Raw genomic sequence first — 17,559 nt, 5'->3', positions numbered from 1 at the left:
TGAGGCAGAAGTAGTCTGCGGCTCGACTGTGACTGTCAGGGACTTCCTATTGGAAGTCCCACCTGTCAGTCACAGACACTACAGGCAGTAACATTAGGAGGTGTTCCCTCCGGGACTGCCAGTAAGAAGCCACTTCCTGCCGGATTATCAGCCCTAGCCTGCTTCTATGAGCTTCCACCTTTCTTGTCATTAGTGGCGTCTCCTACCTAATTGTAAATATCTATGTGCCTCTAAAGGAGACAGCAAGCCTCAGGTTCCGGAACTTGCACAATGGATCTGGCAGGGACTGCGACCAGAGTATGCACAGACAGACACCGCTAAGCGACTGCACATGTGCAACACCACACATGTGCAGTCTCATAGCAAGTACATGTGCCGGTTGCAGTGCCGGTCAGATCCATTGCGTAAGTGCCAGAACCTAGGGCTGGCTGGCTCCTTTACGGGCATGCGGATATCCACGTTTAGGTAGGGGATTCCACTGATCCCTAAGATGCACATTTGGGCAATAAAAGCACAGAAAATACATATTAGTCTTAATGGATCTGGTGCACCGGAAAGGGAAATATGAGAACATATATGTAGTATATATGTTTTTTTATGAACAGCAAATGACAAATGTATAGTTCACAGCCACTTCAAAATACATTCCTACTATGCTCTTTTCATAAGATGCCCCAAACCAGCCTCTGTTGTATCCAACTGATTGTTAGATATGTTCTACCATATAGCTTTATAGGAATTTGGGGCAAGATTTATGCAATCTTGGAGAACGATAAAAGTTAGAAGCTACCGATAGCAACCTATCAGCTTCTGCTATTTTTCTAGCATTGCTTGCATGCGAGTTAGAAGCGGATTGGTTCTTACTTTATCTTTCATTACTGTATCTCTCTCCAAAGATTTAATAAATCTTGCCCTCAAATTTGAGAGGAGTAAACAGTTATTCTGCTTCACAATTTTATGTTGGACACCTAAATGGGGCCTACACATGGGGCGATGTGCTGAGCGATGGCAGTATGCTTAGAACGCTCAGCAAGATCACCCAGCGCACAGCTATGTGTCAGCACTGTGGGCCTTATTCTAGTTCACTCTTTCTGACAAAATCCTTCTTAGATGGACAAAACCATGTGCACTGCAGGTGGGGCAAATGTTACTTGTGCAGAGAGAATTAGATTTGGGTGAGTTATTTTGTTTCTGTGCAGGGAAAATACTGACTGCTTTATTTTTACACTGCAATATAGATCTCAGTCAGTATTTTCCCTGCACAGAAACAAAATAACTCACCCAAATCTAATGCTCTCTGCACAAGTAACATCTGCACATGGTTTTGTCCATCTAAGAAGGATTTTGTCAGAAAGAGTGAACTAGAATAAGGCCCCGTGTGCTGGGCGATCTGCCAGGGCCAGTGTTCTCTGGTGAGAACACTGGCCATGCCTGGTGATTAAGTAGATTCATCCAGCATGCTGGATATTATTGGTGGGGCAAAGGTAATGCACGGGGCTGCACATCGCTATCGCTATGGCCCCTACACATGTAGCGATGTAGGGGAATTTTCTAAGCGATCTAGTGAGAAAATGTCCTCAAATTGCCCCATGTGTAGACCCCATAAGGCTTTTTCCGTTTTTCTACAGAACCCTCCCCCCCACTCTTTTTCCAAAACTGACCTGTATATTGTCGTCTTTCGGCGGTGGGCTAGTATGATGCATGAAGATTCGACGAGGAAGGTTCCCTCTGTGCTGCGAGAAGCATTCCTCCAACTCTTGGTACACCATATCATGTAATCTTTGTACCTCCTGCAGTTCCTCGCCCTCCAGCTTCTTGTCCACCAGGTATTCTATCTCCGCTCTGTGGTATCCATCTATCTGACCCCTCTGCAACACTCGGAAACGTCTCCTACCAATCGTCTCCACCAGTGATCGGCCATCTGGTAAATAGTCTAAGTGCAAGATCTCCAACATGCAGCCAAAGTCTGAAAAACTTTAGAGAGAGGTACTGCAATAAGTCTCATGCAGGAAAGTTAAAATGTCAAGCATGTAAATCAATAGGGAGGTTTATTTTTCTTGATGTGTTTTTACCAAAATATTTATAGGATTTAAAAATAATTTTTATTATTGGGCGTATTGTTAGCATTACTGCCTCACAGTGCTAAGATCTTAGGTTCAATCTATATATGCCTATCCAGTAGCGCACGCAGGGGGAGTTTCTGAGTACCCAGAAACCCCCCCAGGAGTCTAAGGAGCCTAGGCTGAAAGCTGAGGGTCCCCTCTTTCCATGGGTACAAGAATTAAAAAAAATCGGCCCTTGGGAACCGGAGATATCTGACTTCAAAGCAGTGGTCCCCATCCAAGCCTGTTAATTGCTCTTCCCAGTCAAATATTTCAGGTTCTGTCTGACTTAGAGTTTTTTGGAGGGTATATTCCAAAAGATGGGACTCTCCCCCTTTGATAGACAGTAGTAGCTTGTCTCTCCTGTTCTCAGAACCAGAGATATCAGCCTTCCAGCAGCTGGTTACTGCTCCAGCTCCACACACCTGGTATGTAGTTTTATATTCTCGTTGGCAGATTGCTCTGCCTCCTGAACTCTGATCCCCTAGTCCATAATACCATTTGCTAGGTAGGGATTCTCTAGTTTTTAATTCCATTAAAATCTAAGAAATCTATTTCCGGGAACTGGAGATATCTGCAGTCAAGCAATCTGTCCTCCCACCAGAAAATTATGAATAATAAGCTCAGTCCACTATACACCCCTCCTCTGCATATTAAACATCCTCTACCACCCTGGAAATTATGTATCAGGACCCCTTCATTCAGCCCAATGCCCCCTTTTCCCACCCCATCTCCCACCATCTGTGCAGTAAAGGGGTAATTAGTGGAAATTACTGATCCAGGCCCTACATGCTGAGCGGTTGATATAATACCCCTACCACCTGCGGGACATCAAAGCTTCCCCCACCCCTACCGCTGGAGGATCGGTAGGTGCCCCAATACATTGCTATGCCCAGGGGTCTACTCTGCTGTTGACACCCCTGTATGTATGTATGTATGTATGTATTATTATTATTATTTATATACATTTGGTCTATCTATAATACTTTAACTGACCCGGCATATACTGGGTCACCCAAGTGTCCATCTCCGTGCTTTACTCCGCCCCTCTGGAAACCCCCTTCTGAAAATCCTGCGTTTGCCACGGCTATCCTAAGTATGTTTAAATTGCTCTACTGTATTTGCCTCTACCACCTCTGATGGGAGGCTATTCCACTTATCTACTACTCTTTCTGTGAAGTAATTATTTCTCAGATTTCCCCTGAATCTTCCTCCCTCTAGTTTCAGTGCATGTCCTCGTGTTCTGCTGCTCCTCTTCCTGTGAAGAATGTCTCCCACCTGTACCTTCCTCCCTCTAGTGTCAGTGCATGTCCTCGTGTTCTGCTGCTCCTCTTCCTGTGAAGAATGTCTCCCACCTGTACCTTGTTAAAACCCTTGATATATCTGAACTTTTATATCATGTCCCCTTTTCCTTCTCTGCTCCAAAGTATACATATTAAGATATTTCAGTCTTTCCTGGTACGTTTTGTGATGTAGGCCATGCACCATTTTAGTTGCCCTTCTTTGTACAGTCTCTAATATGTTTATATCCTTCTGGAGATATGGCCTCCAGAACTGAACATAATACTCTAGGTGAGGTCGTACCAATGACCTGTACAGTGGCATTATTACTTCTTTCTTTCTACTGCTGATACCTCTCCCTATGCAATCAAGCATCTGACTCGCCTTCTTTATTGCTTTGTTACATTGCCTACCTGCCTAGATCCCTCTCTTCCTCAGTAGTTTCCATTATAGTGCCATTTATACTATATTTAGTCTTTGGATTTTTGAGACCCAAGGTAGCAGCCAGCTGCCGCTGTCATTCTGCCGGGTCTGCCAGAGGAGAGCCCCTGATGATGTTAGCCGGGTCATGCCACCTACATAATGAAGCGGACAGATGCCGGGACCGGCACATGCACGCAAGTGGTGGCTTGACTGTACATGCAACCACCTCGTTTCTATGATGTGCATTGGCTGGAGCCAATAGAAGCTGGCTTTGGATGACAAGAAGGCAGAGAATGACTTCCTATAGGAAGTGCTGATCGCAGTTCAGACTGGTAGTTCCGGGGGGAAGAAACACCTCCCAATGGGACTGCCTTTATAGTCTGTGTCTGGCAGTGACGTCTATCTGTCCTAATAAAGACAGTGCAGTCACGGACTGCACCTGGCTTACTACCGCAGTGGCAGTCTCCGTGTACAATTGAAGCCTGACTGAAGGGAGTCAGAGTGAGAATGAGTGGAAAGAGATTGGGGCAGGTAGTCGTACACAGGGGGTGTTATTCAGCTGTGGTTTAAGGAGGCATCTAAGGAAGAAGAAGCACTAGTATAGTAATGCAGAAGGAGGTGTCTGATATAACGCCACCTGCTTGCATTAGCGTTACGTACTGCATAGGATCACTTGTAGCAACATTGGATGCCTGCATGACCCCATGCAGTAGCGGTTCCTACAAAGAGGCCAAGAAATCGTCTTCTGCCACTTTGGTTCACTTGAGTGACATCTGCAGCCACAGTGCGCCCAGTAGCGCAGACCCTGTACTGCAAATGAGCTACACAAATCCGTTACTTTGGAATCTGAGCTGCTCAAGTACTTTGGGAGCAAAGACAGAAAGGGAAAGTGCAGGTAGAATAGAGGAGAGGTTGAGAGGGAATGTGGTGGGGAGTCGAGGACCTGACTTGAGAAAAATACTTAAAGGCCTCATACACTACAACAATATGTCTGACCCTGAAGTCAGATGCAATTTCCCTTGTACTCTCCCTGGACCATCCCAGGGAGGGATCCAACCAATTTTGTACTTTTGTGCTATTTTTGCATAAGATATATCGCATAAGATATATCTAGTTCTGATAAATCACATGTGCTATAATCTTATGGCATACAACTGTGCCATAAGATATATCTGATGGGCTGGATCCTATAGATTGTGCTTGCGAGCAGGGCCCTCCTACATTTTGACTCTCTGTAAATACCCTGTTTGTTGTATCACTGTCTCCTTTGTAAAGCGCAACGCAATATGCTGCGCTATGTAAGAAACTGTTAATAATAAATAAATAATAGGGGGCTAGAGGAGATGGAAATGCCAGTCAAACTCCCTTCGATATATTGCATGCACAAAAAGCACTCCATTTTCCATCCGATTTCATGCGATTCCGATAAATCAATAGTGTAGCACTAGGGGCTTCTATCTGACACTCACAGAATGGAAAACACATACGATTTACCACTTTACAAACAATATATCAGCCTGAAAAATCGTAATCCAATGAAAAACGGTTGTAGTGTATGGGGGCCTTTAACAGATGTCTTAGAAGCAAGAGACAAAGCCACAAGAGAAGAAGGGCGAGGAGATGGTCACAGCACTAAATTGAAATTGGTACACAGTCAATGGAGATTGGTATATTAGAGATAAAGCAAGTTTGCTTGAAAAGAAAGAGGCTGGTATATTAGGATAGCAATATATATTTGCTGCGGTAGAAGACAGGACTGGCATGACATTTTCTGGTGCTTTACATCATGGTGGCACATGCACAGATGGCAGATTCTTTTGGAGCACCAGGCTTGGAGTATACATTGGCAGAGAATATGTGCAGTGACTGCCTCATCTAGGACTTTGGTGAATGTAGCTTTGTAGATAGAAACGTCTGCATCAGGTTTGGACATGGTAGTAATATAGTAGGTGAGGGTATTAATAGGTGAGCAGCTGTGTGGGACTGGTTGAAGCCATGTTCAGTAGTTATCCTTAAGTTAAATACATCAGCTGTTCCCTGTACACTGCCCTTTGATACGGCATAAACCTTCTTTCACTGAAAAGTTCTAAGCAATATCAAAGGGCAAATAAATTAAAAAAACTTAGAACCTTTTCCTGGATAACACAGAAGCAAGTTGTCCAAAAGATGTACACACATTATAACAAGGTGTATCTTCTGGTATGTTGGACACCATGTTAAGGGGGCATTCAATGTTGGGTCACGGCTGTCGGGCTGGCCCCACAGCCATGACCCTGTCCCGTTCTGCTCGACCGAGAATTTGCAGGCGGGATTCGGTGTCCCGCCTGCCGCGTGACGATAAGGGGTGTGTGGCCGTGAGAAATGGCCGGGAATTGTCGAGCTGCGGCCGGGAGCTCATCAATTCCCACTTGTGAAGTCGGGCTCATTCTGCCAAGATTCCCTGTTCAATGCTGTCGAGGAAGACAGCATTGAATAGGGCCCCGCAGCCATCTACTTCGTTGGGAGATGGCTGCGGGAGATTGAATATCCCCCTAAAAGTGCATTACAATATTACTATAACTGAGTAAAACAGTGGTGAGTATGGTCTTTGGTATTTTGTTTATAAGCTGCAACTTAACTAAAGCTAAACGCAGTGTTAAATGGGGATTCACAAGACTGAAGAAGGCCTTTCATGCCATTATTTTACATGTACGAAATTAATTGATAGGATTTCTTGTAATTAATATTTAATATTGATGTAGCCCTTGAAATAGCTGCATGCCCTGTGTTTAGGTGACAATGGAACTTTGAACCTGGAATAAAGTGTAATATGAGTAATAATTGGCCAGTACCTCTTACCACTCTCATACAGGCACATTCCAAAACTCCTGGTCCCAGTTTCAAGGCAGCGTCTCATCATGAGGCGATAACGTGGTTCGAAAACATGGAGAGGACATGGGACTTCGGGGAAGGCTATCGTACAGACAAAGATCGGCACATTGCTGACCAGACTAAAAGCCAGAGAAACACAGTTCAGTATTTTTAAACCATAGCAAGATAAATAATGTAAATGTCTTTAGAGCTACAAGCAGAAATGTACAGTTCAGTTTTGCAGGCAATGGAAGACGCACTAAATTTTGTGGATCCCAACCTAACCAAAACCGTTCTGAATCTCCCAAGGATATCTGATCGGAACGGGTGTGGTATGATGCTCAGAAAGTCGGGATTCCGGTGGTCAGTAGTGTGACATTAGAATCCCGACTGCGGGGACTCCGACAGGGGGGCGAGCACTACGAAGTCCCTTAAGGGTTTGCAGGGCTCGGTAGCTTGCTGCGCTTGCCACAGGATGTATTCTCCCTCTATGGGGTTGTGGACAAGACAGAATAGCACCTGTCAGTCAGGATCCCAACTATCAGGTATTTAACCCCTTGGGTGGTATTTCCGGAAATTTTCCGGGCATACCACTTTACATTAGGTGTGCGCCAGTGGTGCCTCCAGCGGAGCACCACTGACGCACTACCTTTAGGGGTCCCCCCGTCAACTCCCCCCCTCCTGTCGCCTCCGGCGATCCTACCTGGAGCTCCCCTGCCATCAGCCGCCATTCACTGTGACGTAGGCGGCAGGCTCGGGGATGGTCGGCGTGTCTCGGGAGAGTTCAGGCACCAGAGTCTTCCTGAGCCGCCGTGAAACATCCCCGAGCCTGCCGCCTGTGTAATGACTGACAGGCGGCAGTGGGAAGCGGCGGCAGGGTAGCTCAGCTCCGGCATACTAACGCCGGAGCAGAGGTGAGGGGGAGGGGGGAAGCGGAGGCTTCCTAGATTCTGTGGTTAGATTTGCCCTAGTAGGTTTGTCCTGCCCCAGCAAAACCCACCACTCAAGGGGTTAAGAGTCAGGATTCTAATGTCGGACTAATCCGGCACCCATCGGAACAGAATCCCAGTTTGGATCTTCCCGTAGTCAGAATTCAGACATTAAATCCTAATTTCAGATTCTGGACTGAAAAAATTGCATGGTTTTAGCAGTTTTAAACCAGCCCGAAATCCGAAACACTACTAGATCAATCCAGATTCAAAACCACATCTCATGTTACAAGCAATAGATGAGATTTTTTTTTTAATGATACCCTTCAAGCTTTCCCTCCCATGTGAAAAAAGCCCAAACTTTTCACTTTGGACAATGCCAAAAAATTACAAAAGAAGGCCAGCAAAAGTGGTATAAGTGACTACCAATTGCTTACTTGGATAGTTCAGCTATCTCCGAGAGATGGACTTGCTTTCGGTCGGTCATCTCTGTAGGAAATATGGTCATCATGAGGTTCTGCAGAAGAGTAGTGACAGAGTAACATCCTACCCTCAGGTACTGCAAAAAAAAAAAAAAAAAAAAATTAAAAAACACATTTATTAATGTTCCACAGGAGACATTGAAAAATATATAAATTAAAGTGCAAAGTCAGCGTTACCTCTCTTAAACTCTGCTTGCATAGCGGGCAATAGGGCTGGTGGTCCATGCAACGTTCTAAGCACTCCTTGCAGAAGGTGTGCCCGCAAGGGGTGGTGACCGGTTCAAGGAACATCCTACCATGTGTCAATATTAAGAAAATAAGGTCTTTAAAACAAAATAAGTGGATTATTGTTGAAAAGAAATAAACTTAATCACCGTACAGGGTCGCTAGTGATTTGAACAGTTTTTGGACCTCCAAATATATTGACAAATGATGCAATTTACAGTTTCACAATTGACTGGTTTCCTTCCCAACATCTATCAGGAAGATTATCCTCATCTAGGAAAACATGGCAGACTATGAATGATCCATGAAAAAGAAATTGGCCAATATGAAACCCTTATTAAAGTCTTCCTGTACAGAACATAAAATAAAAATCACAGAAAAAAATATTTGTTGGAACACTGACATTCTGTGAGCTGCATAAAATGTTTCTTCGAGAATAATAAAAACAAAACAAAAACAAAAATACTGGTTTGAGTGTATTGCAGCTAAAAGTAGGTGAATGCGGTCACTTGATTAATTGCATAATTGCCTACTCTTCAAGAACGGCTGGGAGGTTCACGAAAATCGTGTGGTGTTCCCGAACACCCAGAAAAGATGGCATGTCTCCCGGCCAGCAGCCAAGCCCTCAACCCTAGAAGCAGCACGCATATCAACTGCAGCGGAGGGTGGCCCCACAGCAGTCAAGCCCCCCTGTGCCGCCCATTACCCCTGCTGTGCCAACCTGGCTGTATGATATATACGAGGGTGGATCAATAAGTACCTGTGTTTGAAGACAGGTGGTGTTGCGGAGGAAAGTTGGTATTATTATTGTGTACTACCATCTTTCAAAAGCTGCAAACAAAAAATATTAAAAAAAGCTGCAAACAAAAAATATAAAAAAAATAGCAGCCAGTGCTGTAACTACAGAGGATGCAGGGGATTACCTGCTGGTTCTCGGGGCCCCCTCAAGACTTTGGGCCCCATAGCAGCTGCATCCACTGCACCCTCTATAGTTACGCCACTGATTACTTCCACTATCCCTAGGATATAAATGATCTTAAATGTACATCCTATTGCACCATTATGGTTTGTCCTATTAACCCCTTCCTGACACAGCCAGTTTTTGCCTTCCTGACAGAGCCATTTTTTTCAAATCTGACATGTTTCACTTAAGTGGGGATAACTTTTTTTTGCTTTTACTTATCCCAGTGATTTTGAGATTGTTTTCTCGTGACACATTGTACTTCAAGTTAGTGGTAAATTTGGGTCGATACAGTCTGTGTTTTTTTGTGAAAAATACCAAAATGTCGTGAAAAAATGGAAAATTTTGCAATTTGCAAAATGTCACATTTTCTGCTTGTGAGACAAATAAACATACCACTCAAAATAGTTAATAACTAACAAATACCATATGTCTACTTTATGTTGCCATCATTATTTCAACCTCCTTTTCATTTTTTTGGACACTAGGAGGCTTCAAATATGAATAGCAAATTCTCAAATTTTCAAGAAAATTTCAAACACTGATTTTTTTAGGGACCAGTTCAGTTCTGATGCGACTTTGAGGGACTTGTATGTGAGACACCCCCATAAATGATGCCATTTCAAAAACTGCACCCCTCACAGTATTCAAAACAGCATTTTGGAAGTTTGTTAACCCTTTAGGTGTTTCACAGGAATTAAAACAAAGTGTAGGTGAAATTTCAAAATTTCTTTTTTTTTTGCAGAGTTTCAATTTTAATACATTTTTCTAACGAATACAGTAGATTTTACTAGAGAAATGTGACTAAAAATTGATTCCCCCAATTCTTTTGTTTTCATAAATATCCTATATGTGGCCCTAGTGTGCACGTTGACCAAACCACAGGCTTCATAATAGAAGGAGCACCTACTTGATTTTGGAGCCTCCTTTTTATGAGATTATTTTTTAGGCACCATGTAGGTTTCTAGGCACCATAAGTGCTAAAAGTTAGGAACCTCCCCCACAAGTCACCCCATTTTGCAAACTACACCCTTCAGGGAATTCATTTAGGGGTATAGTGTACATTTCAAACCCCCAGGGGTTTCACCAATTTTGATACAACTGGGCTGTGAAAATGAAAAAATTTAATTTTTCATTTTCACAGCTCAGTTGTATCAAAATTGGTGAAACCCCTGGGGGTTTGAAATGTACACTATACCCCCTGATGAATTCCCTGAAGGGTGTAGTTTGCAAAATGGGGTCACTTGTGGGGGGGTTCCACTGTATGGGTGCTTCAGGGGTCATTCAACCAGAATCTGTGCTGCAAAATCCAAAAATCACTCCTTCCCTTCTGAGTCCTGCCATGCACCCAACTGGTATTTTTTGGTCACATGTGAGGCATTGCCATACTCGGGAGAAATTGGGGCACAGATTTTGGGGTGCTTTGTCTCCTTCATTCCTTGTGAAAATGAAAAATTTTGAGCCAGATCTGCATTTTTGTGTAAAAAAATGTAATTTTTTACACAAAAATGCAGTTCTGGCTCAAAATTTTTCATTTTCGCAAGGAATGAAGGAGACAAAGCACCCCAAAATCTGTGCCCCAATTTCTCCCGAGTACGGCAATGCCTCATATGTGACCCAAAAATACCATTTGGGTGCATGGCAGGACTCAGAAGGGAAGGAGTGATTTTTGGATTTTGCAGCACAGATTCTGGTTGAATGACCCCTGAAGCACCCATACAGTGGAACCCCCCCACAAGTGCAGAGTGATTTTTGGAGGTGGAATGAAAGGTGGGTGCTATGTCGCATTAGCAAGACCCCCGAAGCACCAATAAAGTGGAACCCCCCCACATGTGACCCCATTTTGCTCACCGGCTTTGGGAGGGGGGCTGGCGCGGCGGCTGGTGGGGGGGTGGGAGGGGTGCTGGCGCTGCGGCAGCTGGGTGGGTGGGAGGAGGGGGGGCTGCCGGGTGGGAGGGGGGGGTGGGGGCTGGCGATCGGTGGTGATCAGTGCTGTACTTAACAGCACCGATCACTGTATATATATATATGTGTGTGTGTGTGTGTGTGTGTGTGTGTGTGTGTGTGTGTGTGTGTGTGTGTGTGTGTGTGTGTGTGTGTGTGTGTATATATATATATATATATACACACACACACACACACACACACACACACATATATATATATCTATATATATATCTATATATCTATATATCTATATATCTATATATCTATATATCTATATATCTATATATATATATATATATATATATATATATATATTTAACCCAACATTAAAAAAATTTAACTGTGCTGCTGCTGGCGGGGGGGTGGGAGGGGGGCTGGCACTGCGGCTGTTGGCTGGGTGGGAGGGAGGGCTGGAGGGAGGCTGCCGGGAGGGAGGGCGGGCTGCCGGGCGGGTGGAAGGGTGGGTGGGAGGGCGGTTTGCCGCTCGGTGGTGATCGGTGCTGTACTTAACAGCACCGATCACCACCGATCTCTGTGTTACCGAGCGGCTTAGCCGCCGGTAACACAGAAAACGCTGCAATTGGCTGTTCACTTTTGAACAGCCAATCGCAGCGATCGCCGACCGGGGGGGGCACCCCTGCCCCCCCCCTGGGCGGCGAGGGGGGATGTCTGCTGTCAGGGACAGCAGACATCTCCAAACTGTCACCGCGTCTATAGACGCGGTGACAGTTTAAAGCCATGACGTGTATATATACGTCATGTGTCGGGAAGTACTTCCCGACCATGACGTATATATACGTCAAATGTCGGGAAGGGGTTAATCAGGCTTGCCTACCTCCTGGGATGGCCGGGAGCCTCCCAGAAATCGGGTCCTTCTCCCGGCCCCCTGGGAAGGTAGGCAAGTCTCCTGCTTTGTGGTAATAGCCCCCGCTCCCCCATGCCCGCTGGTTTAATTACCGGAAATCACGGGTCCGCAGATAGGGGCAGGGCTAAATTGATGCAATCGCATCATTACGCTGCATTTAAGCCCCGCACCCTCTGCACGACCCGTGAATCACAGAGTTTTCGGGCATGGGGGCAGGGCCAAGTGATGCCAGCCTTGCTCCCGTCCCCCATACGTGTTGAAAGTAGGCAAGTAGGCTATAAATGTATATATACACTTTGACCTCATTCCAGTAATCTCATGTCACAAAATATATATCTTATTTTTTCCCCCATTTACAAGGAAACAAATCACATGAGTTGATACGTATTTTCTCATTCCGTACTCACCGGATGCACAGAGAACATTCTACATCAGAGAGGCTGAGGATGTCTTTTGGGGACGGATTGAGTGGGAGGCTGCCCTTGTGATTCTCATCTTCTTCCTGAGAGTCTGCAAAACATTACAGTGTTGTGTCATCCTCAACATTAAATCTCCGGGATCACTAATTACAGCTGAGAATGGGAGTTACAGAAGCTTTAATAGAATCCCAATAGCATAAACCTTCAGACAAAGATATTTTTTTTTAAATGTAGCAAATTACAATCACGACACCATTAAATTGTTAGGTTAAATTGACTGATTTACTGATCAGATTATTTAGTTGGTTGTATTATAGGAACTTCAATATAAATCAGCGCAACTCCATATAAAATGAAAAGAAATATTGCATGATTTTCCATATGATAACGGCCATATAATTAGGAATCAATATACATGTGTTAAACTGGGTACATGGGGGTAACTCCCAGAGGCAATGGAGTTTCCTGCCTCCGGGCTCCATGCCCTGAAGGGGCACCTGCCTGTACAACAGCACCACTGTGGTTCACAGAAGGAGCCAAGTGTGACCACTGCTCTCCCAACGGAGCTCGGCTGCAAACCTGCTGCAGAGTTTATCACCTCTATCCAGGGCCAGATCAACAATAGCGCAGAAGGAGCTGCAGCTCAAGGCCTCAGCCAGGGCTACAGACACAGGTCTCACCACGCATTCCAGGTTTTCGGGAAGAGGAAGGTAGCCCAGCCTGTTTTGTCAGTCCCGGGCCTCTACATGGCATTGTTCTCACCTACTCCATTTCTCATTATAGCATACCTCCCAACTGTCACACTTTCCGCGGGAACGTCCCGATATTCGGAGACGTTCCCGCGTCCCGCGGTGGGGGGGGACAGTTGGGAGCCCCCCCCAGCTTGCCGAGAATAGACGCTGTGCGCATAGCGTCTATTCAGCACCGACGAGCGGCGAAAACGGGGGCGTGGCCGGAGTTCACGTCACCCAGTGAGGCCACGCCCCCCTTGCCGCGCGAACGTCCCGACCTCCCAACTTCTAAAGTTGGGAGGTATGTTATAGGCCCTTGAATATTTTCAGCTCCAGGCCCATGAGGCCCGTAAATTGGCCATGATCCTATGCAAGGGCGTAACTACCATAGGTGCAGGGAGTGCAGCTGCTATGGGGCCCAGAGCTCAAAGGGGCCTAATTCCTGTCAAAGTTAAATATGTTATATATTTTTTTCACCATTGGATGGTACATGGGGGGCCCTTACAAATGTTTGATATGGGGCCTGCAGATATCTAGTTACGCCACTGATCCTATGACTAGAGGGTGTGAGGGTCTCAGTCACAGAAAGGGTTAATCTCTGCCGCTGGTTGCTCATAGTTACATTGCTGCTAATTTGCTGCAGAAGAGGAGCTGGAAGCTGAAACCAGACCAGCTGCACTTTACTCATTTCTCCTGTACATAACACAGCATCAGACCCAGATCACAGCCACGTGGTTGGCCATAAATCATATTTATTACATTTATTTCAATTGCATTCCTATTTCACATTTATGCAATGTTTGTACTTTTATACTGTTAGGGAGAACATCGACAGGAGTCTATGGTAATGCAGACTGGTTGCAGGGTCGGAGATGGTGGCGCCATGTTTCTCTGTTTGTGATCACAGCTGTAGGCAGACACACACCCCAGAAAAAGACGAGATATGCCTCCATTCCTCATTATCTCAATCACTCTGCAAATGATCACTGAGTGGCTTTGCTAAGGTACCTTGGCACCTTTGTAGTGCGACTGACACATATGCAAATCAACCAATCGTCACTCAGTTGCATGAACATCTATCTGCAGTGCTTACAAATCAGAATCAGGCTCTCTGTGCACAACACTCTGCTCTACCCCCATAGATGGTAAGGGATCTGCTACTACCAATATTTATATTGCACGAGGATGGTTTCCATGAACGATTGGGCTGTTGTTAGACAAGTTCCAGCACAGTGAGGGGAATCACTGCTGTTATAAAATGTCTGCTACAGCGTTTGTGTTGTAACTTGTTTTACTGTAGGTTAGCATTCATTTGACTACAGCATATTTTTCAGTGACTGTCTGGTTACTACAGTACATTCAGCTGTTTGTATGCAAGTCCCTATTCGAAGTTTTAGGTCCATTTTAAGCATACTTGCCAACTTTTGAAAACTAGTTTCAGGGAGATTATAATTGGTAATAGAATTTTGCACAGCGCCCCATTGAGGGGGGCGTGTCATGCTCCACCCACAGCGTGTGTCTAGTTCCATATACAGTATGGAGAGATTGTGAAAAGAGTGTGTGAACGTGGCACCTAGAAGCGTGGGTCTGTACTGCTACATCTGAGAGGAATCTTTTAAAATAACATATCCAAATGAAGATGAGCCCCAAAGCAGCTAGTAAGAGATACTATACTTGGTAAAGTGCTGGGAAATGGTGCTGATGATTCAATGTAAAGGTATCTATCTGCAGAATGCAGGAGGGTAGGCAACAATCAGAGGCGTAACTAGAATTTTGTGGGCCCCATAGCAAAATTTATAATGGGGCCCCCCTAACTCGGGTCTCTACCAGTGCACACCGTAGAAAATGTGCCCCTCCAATAGATATTTTAAAAATAAAGAATGCACACATTATAAAAAAAGGTGTGTGGCCTTATGTGACACACCGCACAGCCCATTACACATTGTGACACACCGCACAGCCCATTACACATTATGTGACACACCACAAAGCCCATTACACATTATGTGACACACCGCACAGCCCATTACACATTATGTGACACACCGCACAGCCCATTACACATTATGTGACACACCGCACAGCCCATTACACATTATGTGACACACCACACAGCCCATTACACATTATGTGACACACCACACAGCCCATTACACATTATGTGACACACCACACAGCCCATTACACATTATGTGACACACCGCACAGCCCATTACACATTATGTGACACACCGCACAGCCCATTACACATTATGTGACACACCACACAGCCCATTACACATTGTGACACACCGCACAGCCCATTACACATTATGTGACACACCGCACAGCCCATTACACATTATGTGACACACCACACAGCCCATTACACATTATGTGACACACCACACAGCCCATTACACATTATGTGACACACCACACAGCCCATTACACATTATGTGACACACCGCACAGCCCATTACACATTATGTGACACACCGCAAAGCCCATTACACATTGTGACACACCGCACAGCCCATTACACATTATGTGACACACCACAAAGCCCATTACACATTGGGCGGTATTCAATGAGCCAGAATCGCCAAGTTTTATGGCGATTCTGTGTTTTTTTCATGTGTGCCGGCGATTTTATGAGCTGTATAAGCGAATCACCCTATTCAATGACCTATAATCGCCGTTGAGGACCGGTGAATGAAGCACCAATCGCCAAATGTAATTCTCTAAAAATCGCCGTTTTTAGTCTATAGGATTTTGCATGGGGAATCGACGGTAGTCGAGGGGAATCGCCAAAAGTGTATTCAATGTGAAGTTGGCGATTCCTTTTTCTTGTTACATATCGCCGTTCCTCACCGAGTGTCCCTCGTCATTTTTTTCTGGTGAACTTTGATAGGAACATGTCAAATAATTGGTTTTAAGTGTTCTATTTAACTGTGCAAGCCTAATGTATTATTATTTGCTGCCCTTGTGTGATGTCATGGTCGTAGAAGTGCTATACAAATATATATTTAATTTTTTCAGGTATTTTTTTTTTCTCCCACAAAGCACTGTTCTTACCCATGGTGCACCTCACTTACCCACGATTCTCCTCCCCACCTCACTCCTTCGTTTGCCCTTTGAGCAGATTACCCAGCGTTTGCCGTATGCTGTATGGGAAGCGTTTGTCCAGGGTAATTTGCTTATTTCTTGCATTTCTCTGCATTTTTTTAAACAACTGACTACATTAATGCGGCTGTATAGGGAAACGCCGGTATGGCTGAGAATCGCCGTTAGGGCCGGCGATTCTCAGCCACGTTGAATAGGGTGACTTGGCGACTCCCCACGAATCACCATGCATGGCGATTCACAGCTAAAAACCGGCGATTGGCAGGCGAATGTTAATCTGGATCACTGTGACCAACGATTCTGGCTCATTGAATACCGCCCAGTATGTGACACACCGCACAGCCCATTACACATTATGTGACTCACCGCAAAGCCCATTACACATTGTGACACACCGCACAGCCCATTACACATTATGTGACACACCACAAAGCCCATTACACATTATGTGACACACCACAAAGCCCATTACACATTATGTGACACACCGCAATGCCCATTACACATTATGCGACACACCGCAATGCCCATTACACATTATGCGACACACCACAAAGCCCATTACACATGATGCGACACACCGCAAAGCACATTACACATTATGCGACACACTGCAAAGCCGATTATATTATGCAAGTTACAAACTTACCAATGTTCTTTCATCTTCAGTCCCACGCTGCTCCTCAGGCACCGCGGCTCCTCTCTGCGTCACATGTGCGGGAGTACGAGAGGACTGTACACCATCACCTTACTGGTGCGCAGTACATGTAGGAGCATGGGGGCCCATTTAATAATGTGACAATAGCAGGAGTGTGTGTGTGTGTGTGGGGGGGGGGGGGGGCGGGGCAGGTGTGCAAGCTGCTGCAGGGCCACTGTCAGGTGGACAAATGGGACTGGTGTCTCAGGCCCAAAGCACGACAGAATTGTGGCAGCGCTGCGGAATTTTGAATTTGCCGCTCTCCTGAAGTAAATCACAGCTCACAGACCGGTAGCCAATTAGGAGTGACTGCCGATCTGTGAGCTGTGACAGTTCACAGACAGCGGCAGATTAAAGATGCCGCTGCGCTCAGTGTCTCTAGAAGTTTGTCACTAGTGGGTAGCAGAGTGAGCATGAGGAGTGGTGGTAACACTATTTGCCGGGGACCGCAGCGGGTGTAGGCAGCGGGGAGAGTAAGGACGGCAGCCGGCGGAAGGTAGTGGCCGCGGTGAGCGGCTGTGCCTCTCTGGACACAGCCACCA

At 45.5% G+C, this 17,559-nt stretch overlaps 1 protein-coding gene across 1 annotated transcript in view; it reads right to left on the bottom strand.

The window, feature by feature from the left end:
• LOC146074039 (LON peptidase N-terminal domain and RING finger protein 1-like) overlaps positions 1 to 17,559 on the bottom strand; it is a 78,931-nt gene that overhangs the window by 21,350 nt on the left and 40,022 nt on the right. The window contains exons 6-10 of the mRNA XM_083181735.1: positions 12,473 to 12,575; positions 8,245 to 8,359; positions 8,023 to 8,144; positions 6,638 to 6,796; positions 1,662 to 1,974 (exon numbers count right to left, since the gene is read on the bottom strand). Of these exons, the coding sequence (XP_083037861.1) occupies positions 1,662 to 1,974; positions 6,638 to 6,796; positions 8,023 to 8,144; positions 8,245 to 8,359; positions 12,473 to 12,575 (812 nt within the window). The remainder of the gene's footprint in view (positions 1 to 1,661; positions 1,975 to 6,637; positions 6,797 to 8,022; positions 8,145 to 8,244; positions 8,360 to 12,472; positions 12,576 to 17,559) is intronic.

Source organism: Crinia signifera, chromosome 4 (assembly GCF_055691185.1).
Source record: "Crinia signifera chromosome 4, ASM5569118v1, whole genome shotgun sequence".
NCBI lineage: Eukaryota > Metazoa > Chordata > Amphibia > Anura > Myobatrachidae > Crinia > Crinia signifera.
This window is presented reverse-complemented; position numbering and strand designations above follow the sequence as displayed.